Raw genomic sequence first — 15,107 nt, forward strand, 5'->3', positions numbered from 1 at the left:
AGGGAGGACGTCAAGTTATGACTGAGTGTTTGTGGGTGGCAAAGGAGCCGGATCCGGAGTCTTCGGGTCTATTGAATGTGGCATGCGTGCTCATATATGTTCTAATTAGGGATTCGACAAGGAAACAAGTCATAAATGTCAGGGAATCGAGAGATACACTGCAAAAGTAAATATGGGAGCTGGAAATGTCTAAAATAATTTTGACAATGGTACACAAGAAACAATTATTTTATTTTTTCTTTGTATTAACTATTTATTTTTTTCAACATAGAATTTAGGGCTTTCTTTTTCTTTCTCCAAAACGCGCTACCTAACCTACATTCCAACAAGTTTAGCCAGATCCCTGGTAACCTGATTTTTGGGAATCTTCGGTTTGGTGCGTTGTCTAGTGATAAGCACCTCGGTGGTGGCCAAAAGAGAGGCAATTCCGGCGGCAGCCGTCATGGCTGATTGCAACACTTTTGTGGGATCCACAATTCCCCGGACCACAAGATCGTCAAATTCCCCAGCGGCGGCATCATATCCGTAATTGCCACTGCCCTTTAAAACACGACGTAGTACCTCATTGGGGTCCACTCCAGCATTGCGGGCGATCGTATAGCAGGGTAGTCGTAGAGCGTCCTTTACAATCTCCCTGCCAACCTGGTGCTCCATTATCTCGGTTGGCGGCAACTCGTCCAAAACTGGAATGCATCGTAGATAGGCGGTTCCTCCTCCGGGAACCACACCATCACTTATGGCCACTCGAACGGCGTGAAGGGCATCGTTGAAGCGATCTTTTCGCTCGCTCACCTCCAGTTCACTGGTACCGCCCACGAAAATGGTGGCCAGTTGGCCCTGCAAGCGACCAAGTCGTGTATTCAGGCGGTCCAGTTCCACATCGGTGAAAGCCTCATCGATCAGCTCACGAATGTTCTGGATGCGGCACTGCACCTGCTCCTCGTTCACATTGATCGGTTGCAAAAGGTGCGTTTCCTTGGCGTCCACCACCGCCTCCCGCACCTCACCCAGATCCTCCTCGCTGAGATCCGCCAGACTGGAGGCATCCTCCAGAAGATGGGCACCCGTAGCAAAAGCCAAATCCTCCATTTCCTCACACTGCTCGTCCCCAAAGTTTGGGGCCTTCACAGCACAGACCTGAACTCGACCTTGCAGATTATTGAGCACTAAGATCTTAAGCAAATCGCTACCAAAATTTTTGGCAATGATCAGAAGGGGTCGTTCTTTTAATCTGGCCAACTCGAGAGCGGGAAGGATCTGATCCACTTGATTAATTTTGGCCATTGTGAGCAGCAGCAAGCAATTCTCCAATTCCAGGGTATGAGATTGCTTGGCAAAGAATGCCGAACAGTAGCCCGAAGCGAGGGTTAGACCCTCCTGGATCTTAGCCTCATCGAAGGGACTGTGAGATTCCTTCAGCAGGATGACGCCGCTGTCGCCCAGCTCCAAAATGACGTCACCAATCAGCTCTGCCAGCCGTTCGTCTCCATTCAAGGCCACCTTGGCCACTGCTTCCACTTGGCCAATGGTATCCACCGACTGGGACATCTCACCTAGAGCATCGCACACAGCGCGCGATCCCTCGAGAATGCCCTCCCGCAGGAGTTGGACGTTCACCTTGCTCTGGCGCAACACATGCATTCCCTGGCAGGCTATTCCACGGGCTAGAATTGTGGCCGTGGTGGTGCCATCGCCCACTTTATTATTGGTATTATTGGTTGCCTGGCGCAGCAATTGAACTCCCATATCCTGCCGGCGATTCCCCAGCTGCACGTTATTGGCCACCGTGATGCCATCCTTGGTGATCCGCGGCGAGATCAGCAGCTGTTCGATGAGCACGTTCCTGCCCTTCGGGCCCAGAGTGGTGGCCACCGAGTTGGCCAGGACGTTCACGCCCTGCATTAGCAGGCAGCGCGCCTCGGCTCCAAAGCGAATGTCATTGGCAAAGGAGCGCACACCGGTCCAACCACTCCGGCCCAATCTGCTCAGCATCCTGATTCAAGATCCTTAATACTCACGTTGCTTATCGCAATTTTGAGAAAACTTTCAATTTACCTTTATCAGAAGCTTTAACTGAAATGTAATTACCTTGCAATCGGTAAACTGGAGAAATCTGGATCATTTTTGAAGTGTAACTCAGTGAAATATATATAATGTAAGTCAAGGGTATATCTCGAATATTTTCGAAAGGGTGTACAGAAGTCGCCAGTGTGAAAATGCCACTTTATTATGTTCCAACTTGTTTTCCGTTTCGTCATTTTATTTTAACAACAAATATTACATTTGCGCCATGTTTCCTGCTTGTTTTTCGGCTTTCGCTTATTAAATGTGGCGTGCACGTGTTGGTAAACTGAGGCACACAGACGCGGCCACTCACACTCGCGCAGACACGACAGTCGCCACACCAACACAGGCGCAGCTTGGAGTCGCACAGACACGCTCGGCAGACAATGTGATTCCGCCATTAATATTAACGTTAAAGGAGCAACAACAAAACGCTCATCAAACATGCGGCGTTTAGTAGGCGCACATACACACACACACATACACAGGCACACACACACACACACTCTACACACACGCTTATAAAAAGGACAAATGCCTTCTCGTCTGTGTGTGTGTGAGAGTGAGCGAGAGCGCTGTCGGCCATTTCCTTTCGTCTTTCGCCTCTTTCCGGTGCGTTGAATGTTTCGCTTTCCGTTTTCGTTCGTTGCTTGTTTTTTCTTTTTCCACTTTTTTTTGTGTCTTTCAGTTGGCGTCGAGCGTTTCCTTAAGGCAAACGCAGCTTTGATTTTCCTTCCGCGTGTGCTGCTCCGCAAAAGGAAATATATTTCAAAAATATTTGAATATTCGCGCGTGTGTTTTCCGATCACTGCTATTCGGTGATAATGGCTTTGGTGGCCCATCGGATGATGTTGCCTGCGCGGCATCGACGCAGCACCACCCAGCAGGTGGCCCGCAACAAGGTGGGCGTGCTGCTGGTTCCCAGTGTGGCGGATTACTACGGCGCGGAGATGGCACCCGGCGTGGCCACGCCTCTGCCCACTCCGGCCGCCTCCCAGCTGCACCTGCCACAGGATGCGGCAGAAGCATCGGGCGATGGCAGCGGCTCAAAAGTGAGTGCAACAAGTCGGTGCAACGACACACATTTGGTTGGCTGTGCATGGGAATGGAAGGAATTTCCACCGGAGATTTCCAACCGAAATAGCAGCTTTGTCTTCTTGTTTTTCCTTCTACGGTTTATGTTTTCGCCTTCCTTTTTTTTTTTGGCTCCGACTGGCGCCAGCTTTATTTGGTCAAATGTGTGCTGTGCGATTTTGGGGCATAGTTGTGTTGTTCTTGATCATGGTCGGGATTAGAAAAAAAAAACATTTTTTTTTAATCAAGTATACGACATGTGGCCGTCAGGCCATAAGGAATATTAAAGTGGGCCACATACATAAGTTTGGAAGATGAATGATAGTTGGAAACGGAAAAACCATATTATTTTAAAGCCAAACAATTTTATTGAAACAATAATTGATTAACTGTAGTAAGAACTGAGTCTTATACATATACTCAATTCAAAATGATAAAAATCTGCGAAAGCAAAAGTGGTTATTGATTCTACAGTGTATTTACTGCTTATATGCCAGCGAACCAATTAAAACCCAATTGTTTCTGATTGAAATCCCAGTATTTGATTAAAAGTTCCGAAGTGCGTGACGATAAATTGTTTTTTTACGCCTCTTTGCCTGCTCCGTAAATGGAATTTTTAATCCTTGGCGGCACTGTCGATGTCCTTAATTGAATGGGGTGTGCTCCGTGGCTTTGGGCTGGCTTTGTTTTGGTGCTCGGACGCAATGGCACCTTCCATTATTCCGATGTTACCACGCGTGATGAACTTGTCGCCGACCACCACTGCACAGTAGTCCATAATTTATTTAGCCCAAAGGTTGTTCGCGGGGGTGGTGGCACTGACACCGGCCAAATTAATCAATAATTTCAGCTCTAATGCATGGCCTTGACATGGCATAAATAGAAACAACCTGCTTAAATTAGCCAAGTTCATTAGCCATTTAGCCTGCAGAAACAACGGATTAAAATATTAAGTAAACTGGAATTTTTCGACTTAAACTGTTTGTTTGTTTTTCCACAAAAGTTAGGTTGTTGAATTGTAGAGCAAGCATTTTTATGATATTCAAAGGTATTTATATGGCCGTGGATGCCTTTAAGACTTAACATTTTCTTTTATAAAAAATCTTTAAGTCAACTTAGCACTTCTTGATTCTTTTACTCAAAAAGGAATAAAATCCCTTACAAACAGAGCCTATCCCAACAATAACAATACTTATGAAAAATGAAACTCACCACAATAAAGACATGAACCTAAAAAGCTTTTGCAGTTAGCTTTAAAGGACCAAAACAGCAAGCTACTAGCAAAAGCTTTTTAGAAGGCACCTAGTTAATTTCCATGGCTTCCTACCTCAATAATAGAACCTTGAGTTTCCAAAAGCACTCCGTGGTTATTCGATACTGACCAGCTTGCACTGACCAACTTGTTGATGCCTCGACAGAACGTGCATTTGTTTATGTTTATTGCGTTTGGTTCATTTATTTATTATGACGGAGAATTATATGTATAAATTCGAGCAATGCCCTGAAGTAGTAGAAATCCGCTGGCAGTTTATTTCATTTGGGGCCATCGGCAGAGTGGGTTTACACTCTACTTCTCCTTATCCAAGATGTCTTCCTATTCGAGAAAGGATTTCGAACCAGCTGCCTATGTGGAAGTCCGCAATAGTAGCTGCCTCAACGCGGAAAAATCACCTGGCAGACGGGAGAATGAGATCATCAGGTCGGCAGCCCAAGAGCACGAACAGAAAATGCGACAGCGATTTGTAGAGAAAACCAACAGAGATCATGATAAAAAATTCAAACATAAAACTGAATACGACTAAGTAGGCATAGAAATTTGTTTCAAATATATGACATTGGAAATTATTTTCAATTGGAAGTAGAAAGTCGGCTGTTTGTATTTTCTTCAAAAATGTTTTCCACCTATTCGATCAATGATGTGGCCGCCAATGAGGAAGTAGATCACACCGAGGAGGAATTTTCTTCAAAAGTCGAAGCCGATGTGCAGTCGATCATCTATTTGGCCTACCAGGAGCACGAGGCTGTGATCCGCCACAATGTTACGAGCGCGATGAAGCAACGCGAAGAAGAGTTGGCCAAGCTGTGGAATATTCGATCATCATTATCAAGCTTAGCGCAGATCAAGGCCGCTCGTGATGAGGAACTTAGAGCTCTATTGGACCAAATCGTTACGAATGAGGACAGTAGCGATGATGATGAAGATGAAGACAAGGAAGATCCCTTTTAATGTCACTATCATCTGTTAATTAAATGCTTCAGTGGCTTAAAAGACAAGTGATTAGTTATGGGATATTTAGAAGATTCATCGGGAACCTATTTGAATTGATTTGATGTTGAGGGGGAACATCTTAAGGTAGCAGACATGATAATCCTTCTCTTAGTTAATGCAAGTAAATTAATTTGGGTGTTGACATCTTCATCTAAATTTCACTAGTCCAGAAACCAGCATAGACATTTCAATCAACATAAAATCTAGATTAAGCTGGGATTAAAAAGTTTGTGTAATGCTTGACCGATACCTTGGCAAAACATTTATACAGAGACCCAAAATGCGATATGCAGAAAGACATAAAAGCTTACAGGGATTTATGTATGAACAAAGTGGGTGGTGTAAATAATAAACCGACTTGTGTGGCAATTACGAGAATGATGATGATGATGATGATAAGGCGAAGCTGGCAAGGTCTCGTGTGCATCTTGTAAGCCGCATGGCCAATTGTCATAATTTATGCAACAAGGAGCCCCAAAAAAGCAAGCAGTCAACGTTTTGTCCCCCACTGAAACTTTAATTAAGTTGAACTTATCTATGCCTTACACATGAGACTTGAGCGTGTGCGGTATCCCCTGACTTTCCCTACCCTCTCGCCCCCTCTCTTTCACACTGCTATCGCCGTCTAGCTCTCTTCACGCGTAAGCCAGAAAGCGCTCTCAAATATGCAAATGAATGTGGCACTGGGACGTCAAATGTGGCTTTACACCCGCACACTCGCCCACACAAATACTCTGGCACCTTGGGGAACATGCATTTTGGTCATGTTTACAATGTCAGCTAGGATAACACACTGCGGATTGCAGCGGTTGTGAGTCTGTGTGTGTGCTGCCGAGCTTTTACACTGGAAAAAAATTGTGCACTTGGAAATATTCCTTGCATTTAAGGGATAGGCATAGGTTTTTGATAGTATCTGCTTAGAAACTATTGACGTACAAAATTTTCATTATCATTTCTTTTTTTAAATAGAAAAATATTATTGAGGTTTTTCAATCTTTCTAATTGAGTATTGCTCGCTTTTGGTAGGTAAATATATCACTAAAAATTAGTAACTACTTTTTGAAATCTGGAAATGCACCTTTAAAAAAGGCATTTTTCCAAAATAAAACTAGGTTTATATTTGGTGCATCGAATTTCTCCCAGTGTCTAAGCCATGTCAGCGAATTAGGCCAAGAGAGGGGTCGCTGAGAGAGCGCTGGCTGGCATCAGCTGTTTGCAACGCCCACGCACAGCTGAGCGGTACGGTGAGAGAGTGAGCTTTTTGGCGAGAGCGCGCCGCTCAGCTGTGAGCGTGAGTCCTTTCGGTTCGAAGGACTCGGTCGTCGGTGCTTGGCCAAGTCATGGCTCGGCTCGGCATCCTTACCTGGCCGAGCTTCGTCCTGGCTTTGTTTACATGCCTTTCAGGCGCTCCCGCTCCAGCTGCTCCTGCTCCACTGCCGCTCCTGCGATCCTGCCTGCATTGCAGGACGAGGACGAGGACGAGTTAGCAAAGCCAGCGAGCGACCCACTTCGGGCGGCGGCCAGGCGCTTTCAATTTCGTTCAACCTGAATCCTGTAACACACACACAGAGTCCTGGAAACGAGTCCGATTCGAAAGACGAGCCCATCCATCGGCTGCGGACTCGGCGCTCGCTTTCAATTTCGCCTCGTTATTCGTTGGTGGCCGTTGGGCGGCCTCAGTCGTGTTTTTTTGTTGTGCCCGTTCGCGCGTGTCCTGCTGGCTGCTAAATGCCAGCTGCCTGCTGTCCGCTGGCACTCCGTCGTCCAACAGCCGAGCTCGGGAGCTGCAGTTCGTCCGCGCCCATAGACCATATGAATTTCTACCAATTTTCTACTCATCGGTGTAGCGCTAATAACAAATAATAATACAAAATTCTGGATAATATGCAACGCGATTCGCAAGAAAGGGGCGAGTTGGCAAAGAAAACTTAGGACTAACGCCCACCCGAGAAGATGTTTGTGTGTGCAAGGAATGCGGTTAATAATTGATTCGGTCCACAACTGGGCTGCGGCGCAGGGAAATTCGTATCGTTTCGTGCAGAATAAATAATGCAAAAATTACAGTGCAAATGTAATATGGAATTACAATCACAACCGTATCAAGGTGACCACAACAAACCTGCAATTGTCACTGCAACGTCGTTGGGCGCCCGTTGCTTTTGTCGATTCTGACCACCAGGTAAGGAGCTCCATCAACCAAGAAAACTGGAGCTGGAAAAATCGGATCCACCAGGCACGGCGGCGTCGCTCAAGTGACAATTGCAAATATGCAAACCCAACGCAAACAACAGCACTCAAAAGCGAATCAATCAATAATAGAATGAAAAGGAAAAGCAACTAAAAGCAGATACTTTTAAATTCCACCTTCAATTATTTCGATTGACAGGTGTGTGCATTGCAAAGCCAAATACAATGGCCGGAAATTAAATATTCGTATGAATAATATTATTATGGCGACCCACATAAAAATTAAATTTCAATCATATATGTAAGAAATCGCCTAAGTTCAGTATGAAAAATGAAATAAAATTAAACAAATAAAATTATAAAACAAATACAACAAAATAGATCGCATATATCAAATTTAATGCAACCATAGAGTTAACAAAAGTAATGCAATAATAATAATAATAATAGTAATGCCACAGAAATCAAGGCAAGATAAAAAATGCCATCAATTGAGTTATTAAATCACAACACATTATTTGCAAATGGCATTTAATGTCGTGTTAATATACATCTGATTTGAATTGACAACATAATTTCCTATTATAAAACATATTTCGTTACCCATACCACATATAAAACAGCTGATAAAATAATTGAATTTATAATAAATACATTTTCATGAAATAAGCGATATATTCAACTGGCAAACCGTGGGTAACAAAAGCGCAATCTGCGAATGCCAATCTGACAAGGGCCTTATATAAGCAAAATAATTCATAACGCATAAATAATGATAAATTGAATTGCGGATAAGTAATAACAAAGGGAAACCTGAGAAATGCAAATGGAAGTCGTGCAAACAATTGGGGGAAAAAAGGGCGGAATGTCCATAAGTATACACAGCTGCTCAAGTAACCAAACACAATTCAGCCAGGCAGCATGAAAAATGATAATGACAGGCGCCGCAAACCAAACGTGAAAAGTGATTACATATAAACACACTTAAATGTATCTGCATGTAGCCATAATAATCGAACTGCTTATCGATGGTGAAATATTAATTCGAGCCGTGGGTTTTGTTGTTGTTGCGTCGTCCTAATGCCGATAAATCACAAGTCCTTGCCAACTGGCTCTTGGTGTTGTTTACCTGTAAGGACCTGCTAATTTGTTGCCACAGGAGCGTTACTCATTTCCGAGCAATTACATTAACGCCACAATCGTTTTAATTAGGCCAGCCACATGCAGACACAGTGGGCAACAAAAGTATCTCTTCAACTCACATCTTGAACGCAATATGAAAAAAATGCGAATGCAAAGTTTTCCCTGTGAAAAGTTCACCCTTTTTCGCTTTCGCCATTGGCGTCGTCGTCATCGGCGTCGTTGTCTGCCAGTCGAGACAACTTTGTTCAGGTGTTGTTGGTTGTTTGGGGCACACGTTCCACGTTCCTCGTTGCTCGCTCCTCGTGTTTTCACCAGAGTGTTGAGGGTTGCCTCCAGGCGGTCCCACCTTTGACCTTTCGTCGTTTGTTTTTGGCAAGCAAGGCAGCCATAAAGGATATGATATAATTTTTTAAATATTTCATATTATATTAAGACATTTTCTTATACAGCATTCTGCATACGAGGGTAATCAAATCCTTACCATCAAAAGTTTCTTTATAGAGCATCAGTATCTTTTGCATATAAACAGAGTTTTCAATTTCATTCTTGCGTTGAAATAGAAAAACACTAAACAATTATCAGATTATTGCCTTAATGGATTCTTAATAGTTTTTGGTGTCAAAGATGTGCAGTAAAGATTTAAAATATTAACTATTTTCACACAACTAGATACATAATGAGCGCTCAAGTTTCCAAAATTGGTTTCATTTTGATTTAGAATTTTTAATTAAGGTAGTTTAAAAACATTTAGAGGTTTCTGTTTATTATTTAACTGAAACTAAACTAAAATATATATATATTTAAAAACCTAAAGATGTTATTTGGGTATTATTTTTATATAATATTCCCACTTTCCTGTGCGAACGCGACTTTTTCATAATTTAAGGCTTGCCGGAGTGACTTTTGCACCTAATTTCATGTTTCAAATTGGCTTTCGCCATAAGCATGTTGAGCCAGGGACCTTCTTTGCTCTCCCAGTTGACCTTCAGGGAGCATTTGGGCCAACATTTTTCGCCCACATTTGCCTGCTTACCTTTCGTGCCTGGTAACAATTTTTCAAAATTCAGTTTTAGCCGGGCTAAGGAAGCGAAAGTAGTAGTGCAAAGTGGCCAACCGGCAAACGCATACGAATTAAATGTTGGCGAAAAACTAGAACTTGGCTCAAATTGGTTGGCAGGAGGTGCTTAGCACTCATCGCACAGGCTGCCATCGGCGAACGTGGCCATAATTCAAACGACGGCGCAAACTACTTAATGTTATTAGATATGTCTTTTTGGTCTCGTCCGCGGCCACGCCCCCTTCCTGCAGCTGCGGGGGCGGGCAAAACTTTGGCACGGATTTTCGAGCAGTGTGTGCGTGTGTGTGTGTGTGTCGGCCAAGTTTATGCTGATGTTGTTGATTACATCTGCCGCTCCTGTGGTCGGCCGCCTTTTGGCCTCGTCCTGCCACAGGCACATCCACTGCTCCTTTTTCTTTTTAATTTTTTGTGTGTCCTCAACTTTCCCTCGTTGACATTTCGTTTTCAGCATTTTTCATGTGAGCAAGTTTGTGCGTATTTCGCCATTTTTTTCCCCCCCTGACTCTTCTAGCTGCAGGTGCTGCATTTAAAATGAAATATGGTCGACTTTTTTGCGGTTGAGATAAATGCGGCTCAGTTTGTTTGCTCCTGCGCTTTTTTTATGCTGGCTAACTTATTAGATTTGTTACCCTGGCCCATTTCACTCTATGCAAGTGGTTCACTTGCTGTTTTTCAGACAGTTGACGTTTGTTTTTGTGGAATTACACGGTAGCTGAATGGGGTTTATTTACTAGCTCAGATAAAAATACTTTGTTGGAAGTCCCAAGTAGTTAAAAACTATTTTATTTTTTTATTTCAGGCCCAAGGGTAATTGAATATGATCACAGCACGTACTTAGATAAATCTTAGAATGTATTTCTACAAACATTTCCGCTTCTGGTGAATAGAAATCCAATTTATAGCTCGGTCTTAAAAGCCTCGCTGCATTTGCATTGCAACAAATGCAATATCTGTAGACCAGGTTTGAGTTATCCTTGGCGCCCGTTTCCAAGATTTCAATTAGCCAGAGCAGCAGCCAATCAGGCAATGTGCGCCACTTAAAACTTTTAGCCAACTTGGAGGGTCAGTGGAGTGCTGTTACCAATTTGGCGATGAAATGGATGGCTTAAAGGGGAATCATGAACCGGAAAGCAGACTCAGACAACTTGGCAGCGGAATGCAATTGCCATTATTTGTGGATTTCCATGCGAGCCGTGAATAAGTCGACGGAAATTTCCATCTGCTGCAATGAAAAATCGACGTATTTAGTATTTGTCAGGTTCTCTGTGAAGATTTTAAGTCGCTGGGATTAAAGAGACAAAAACAGGAAGGTTTATTTGTATTTGGCAAATTTACGCTTATTGGTGGCGGAAAGGGAACGGCAGCTATTTTTGCCCGGTTTAGGGTTGTTTATGGCCTCAGCTTGTGTGGCGATAGGCCTGTCATTTATTAACTCGAATTTGCATCTAAGCTGTTTGCAATGGGGACGAAGTAAAAGGGCGTAGGCCTAAGAAAACATCAGCTAGGACAACAAATTAGGCACAGCATGTTCATGCAGACCGATCTTAAGGAAATTTAAACACACAGATTTATCAAGATCTAGGGTAAATTCCTTCTAACCCTTAACACTCACTCACTGAATGGCTAATTTGAAGCGGGCTGAACTGTTGAAGAGACCCAAAATTATGGGGGCATGTTTCGCATGGCGCTCTGATTTGCCAACTTGCTTCGCCAGCACGAAGCACACACACTTTTCCGTTTGCTTTAACTTTTAAGTGTTGCTTTGTTTTCCGCAGCAACCAGCCTCCCTGCCGTTTTTTTTTTGGGCTCTGAGTTTTGTGGACCATAAGCTGTAGCTGTATGATCCTTGTGAAAGGACCTCAGACTCAGACTCGCTCGACGAGCTGTTGACATTGTGTGCGGTTATTGCTGCTGTTGTTGTTACTGTGCGCCAGGAAGCAAACACTCAGCGCCTACTTAGGCAGCTTTTTCGCCTTTCAGCCGTGTTTTGCATTGTTTTTTGAGCTCCGGAGGCTGCGGATGCAGTTGCTCGGGCCCCCAGCTCGAGTGGGCGTCCTCGAAAAAATGCCTGCCAGGGTCATTTGTTCATTTGCATTCGCTAGACTGGCATCTTTTATGCATTTAGCATTCGGCTCGCTTTTCTCGCTTTGTAGCCCTATCGAAATTCCGCTTTAAAATAATTAAAAAAATTTGTGACGCAAATGCAAATGCAAATGAAGGAGTGGTCTGTGGGCGTCCAGTGGACATGTCAAACGAATTGGCATGTGTCGTGGCAAAAGTCTAAAACTAATTGGGTTATGTCCTCCCCAGACGCTCGTTGTCGGCCGAGTTGCTCCGTCCAGCTGAGCCCATCTCATCTGAGTGCCCAGCTCGTTGTCCTCAAACAATCGCATCGCCCATGACGTTGATGGCTCTTAAATGCTCTTCATTTGCGCCACCACCACCACTCACCCATACTCATGCAAGCAAAAGTGGCAACACGAATGGGATACAAATCTAAGCCCTAACAGATGCAGTTCATACGTTTATGGGCCTTCTCATCTGCCATCTACAAGACTCACAGGCACAGATTTCGCGTTCGTGTTTCGGATTTCGGTTTACGGATTCCGAATTCCGGACATATACCTGTGTCCGTATCCGTCTGTCCGTCCGTTCGGACTGCATAATTTAGCAGGCCGTTAGTGCAAGCCCGGTCGGCCAAATTTCTTGTTGCCAATATTGTTTTGCGGTCGACATTGGGCATTGCCATCTGACAGTTAAATGGAACTTAATTTGAATAGTTGTTAATGTGGCTATTGGGATGGAGGAAATGCACATAAAACTTTAATGTTCAATAATTGGACTTACGAATAGAAGGAATTATTGGTTTATTATCTGAAACAAACATCTAAATCATATTGAGAAATTAAAAAGCGGCAAAATTTAAAAAGTGATGGGAAAATTGGTTTGTTATGTTTTGAGATTCTGCTAAAACGTATGAAATTTTTCACATTTCGTTCAAAATAATTCAATTGAATCGTGTGCCTTCAAAATACTTTTCACTTCCGCTAAATCAATCAATAACAAATTTCACAAGAGTTATATTTGTGCGGTTTTCGCATTCCCATCCAGTGGTTAACCATGGGTTTGATCAGACCGATTTTCCGCGAATGGCGCGATGTCAACAATGTGTTTTGTGCATGTTACATTTTCCATTTCCCATTTGCAGCTTGCATTTGCATAACGCGTTGCTCTTTCGATTTCCACCTGGCCGGATGGCTGATTCAGCGACTGGGTGACTGGTTGACTGGCTGTCCTGCCAGAGGCAGAGCCACCTGTCATTGTCATGGAATGGGAATGGGAATGGGAAGGGAATTGGAATGGGTAGGGTATGGTAACGGGCGACAAGTTGAGTAGATAACAATGACAATGACGGGCTCTGGTTGTTGTTTGTTGCCATTCGATGTATTTACACAGCCCTATTTGTGTATATCACGGAGGAGACTCCATGCTGCACACACACACACCACAAACAAACACCTCAATAAACAACGGCTATAATGGGCTGTTATCATTGAGGGGGCGGTTCCATTGTTTTGTGATTCGATTGTGTGAATAGGGCACAAGTCACTGGTGACCGCCCCCTGTGGTGCGTTGAATCAACAAGTCCCTAACTTATTATTTAACTCAGCGAGGAACGAAGAGAAGCAACGAAAATCAATCATACGCCAAGTGTGTCAATATGTCAGGCACTTTCTGCTTTCTGCTGACCCAGCCATTGTCTTTTTCGTTATTTTAATATACGATTTTATATATATATTATACTCTGATTTGGCCCTGAGGTCAGGTTGTCTAAACAAAGCTAACCTCATTTTGTTGCCGCCCTTTTTGTTTGCTGTATTTGCCCTTTTGCCATGGACAAGCAAAGCCTCCTCCAAACAAACTGACCCCAATAGAGGGAAAACAATAAATTGCGAAATGGTTGAGAATGCAAAGATGCAAAAATAAATTCAGAGACTTCGACACCCACACACAAAGAGGTCAGCTGAGTAATGCGGCTAGTGCCTGGTGGATGGCAAAATAACAAAATGCCAGTGCAACTTTCAAGTGGGATGGTCCTTCCAATTGGTGGCAAACTTCCTCGGCTAGAACCTGAACTCAACTCAACTAAACCGAACTGAACAGTCCGGCCGTGATATTTTATGGGCTCCGTGGACGGGCACAGCTAGTAAATAAAAAGTTGCCATTATAATTTTGAACCACCAGGGGGACGGCTGAGAGCGGAATACGGAAAGATAAATAATCCACGCGAGGGAAAAAAGATAGAAAGTTGCTTTTGCTTAGTCAGAAGTCAACTGCTATTTTAATATGGTAGAGACTGCAACTTCAAGCTTACGGCAATGATAAATGAAGCACTAGTACTAGAAAAAATATTTAATTATAAATTAAAACAGTTAAAGAGCAGGAGATATTCTTTACTCTTTAATAAGACTTGAAGTATTTCATTTTGAAATTATTGTTCCAGAAAAATGTGCATGTCAAATTTTTCATTTAGCTCATGGTTTTTCCTAACCAAATTCCTCATGGGAAAAACTAAACATATATCTTTAAAGCTTAGAGCTCTTACGCAGGCTTTTAGGTACTCACTCGGTTGCATGGAGGGGTCAAAGGGGAAACCTCTCATCCGCCACTGAAATCCCGGCTATATGCGAATGCAGTCATTAAGCGGCACCATAAAAAGCAATAAACACGACGGGCTTCACATGCAGTTTATGTCATTTGCAGCGGGCTGCATGTGCGCTTTAAGCGGACCAAATGGCCTGGGGTTCTATTCATTTTTTTTCCGAGTTCTAGCCATTTCCCGGGGCCAGCCAGTAATGACCAACGGCTACCGGCGGCCAACAACTCCGGCTCAAAACCACTCGGCCACTTTATTGAAGTTTTTCCTAGCCATTGCATTTCGCCTTCCCGTTTTTTCTTTTTGCGCACTACCCCCTTGTAATTTATGGGCCAGAGAGGTGGAAATGGCCAGTCCTGTTGCCTGTGGTGCATCGGTGGAGTACTGGGGTACTTTGTCTTAATCTGGGGCTCATTCTACGCAACATTGCCCTTTGTCCGGCTTTTATGGGTTCAATTAAGCGGAAATTATGCCGTATGGTCATATTACGTATACGCCAGGTTAGCTGCAGCACTACCATTATTTAGTGGACTAGGCATTTCATGCTGAAGTGAATTTTTGTAGTTTAAAAAGTTCCACAGCCTTTAATGCTCGAATATATCCATTATGGGTCCTTATCTCTCCTTCAACCATCG

General features: G+C 43.5%; 4 protein-coding genes across 4 annotated transcripts in view; 3 read left to right on the plus strand and 1 right to left on the minus strand.

The window, feature by feature from the left end:
* LOC117150657 (serine-rich adhesin for platelets) overlaps positions 1-15,107 on the plus strand; it is a 73,757-nt gene that overhangs the window by 24,041 nt on the left and 34,609 nt on the right. The window lies entirely within an intron of this gene.
* Positions 250-2,130, minus strand: LOC117150696 (heat shock protein 60A). The gene has a single exon (XM_033317711.1). It carries the CDS (start codon positions 1,990-1,992, stop codon positions 316-318), a length of 1,677 nt encoding a protein of 558 aa, XP_033173602.1. The 5' UTR covers positions 1,993-2,130; the 3' UTR covers positions 250-315.
* LOC117137316 lies at positions 2,889-3,328 on the plus strand. The gene is given in 3 exon segments (XM_033298704.1): positions 2,889-3,197; positions 3,199-3,249; positions 3,251-3,328. Coding segments are annotated over 3 exon segments (438 nt in total).
* Positions 4,986-5,396, plus strand: LOC117150716. Its single transcript, XM_033317734.1, has one exon. The coding sequence runs from the start codon at positions 5,030-5,032 to the stop codon at positions 5,363-5,365; it is 336 nt and encodes a 111-aa protein (XP_033173625.1). The 5' UTR covers positions 4,986-5,029; the 3' UTR covers positions 5,366-5,396.

This window comes from Drosophila mauritiana, chromosome 2L, assembly GCF_004382145.1.
Source record: "Drosophila mauritiana strain mau12 chromosome 2L, ASM438214v1, whole genome shotgun sequence".
Classification (NCBI taxonomy): Eukaryota; Metazoa; Arthropoda; class Insecta; order Diptera; family Drosophilidae; genus Drosophila; species Drosophila mauritiana.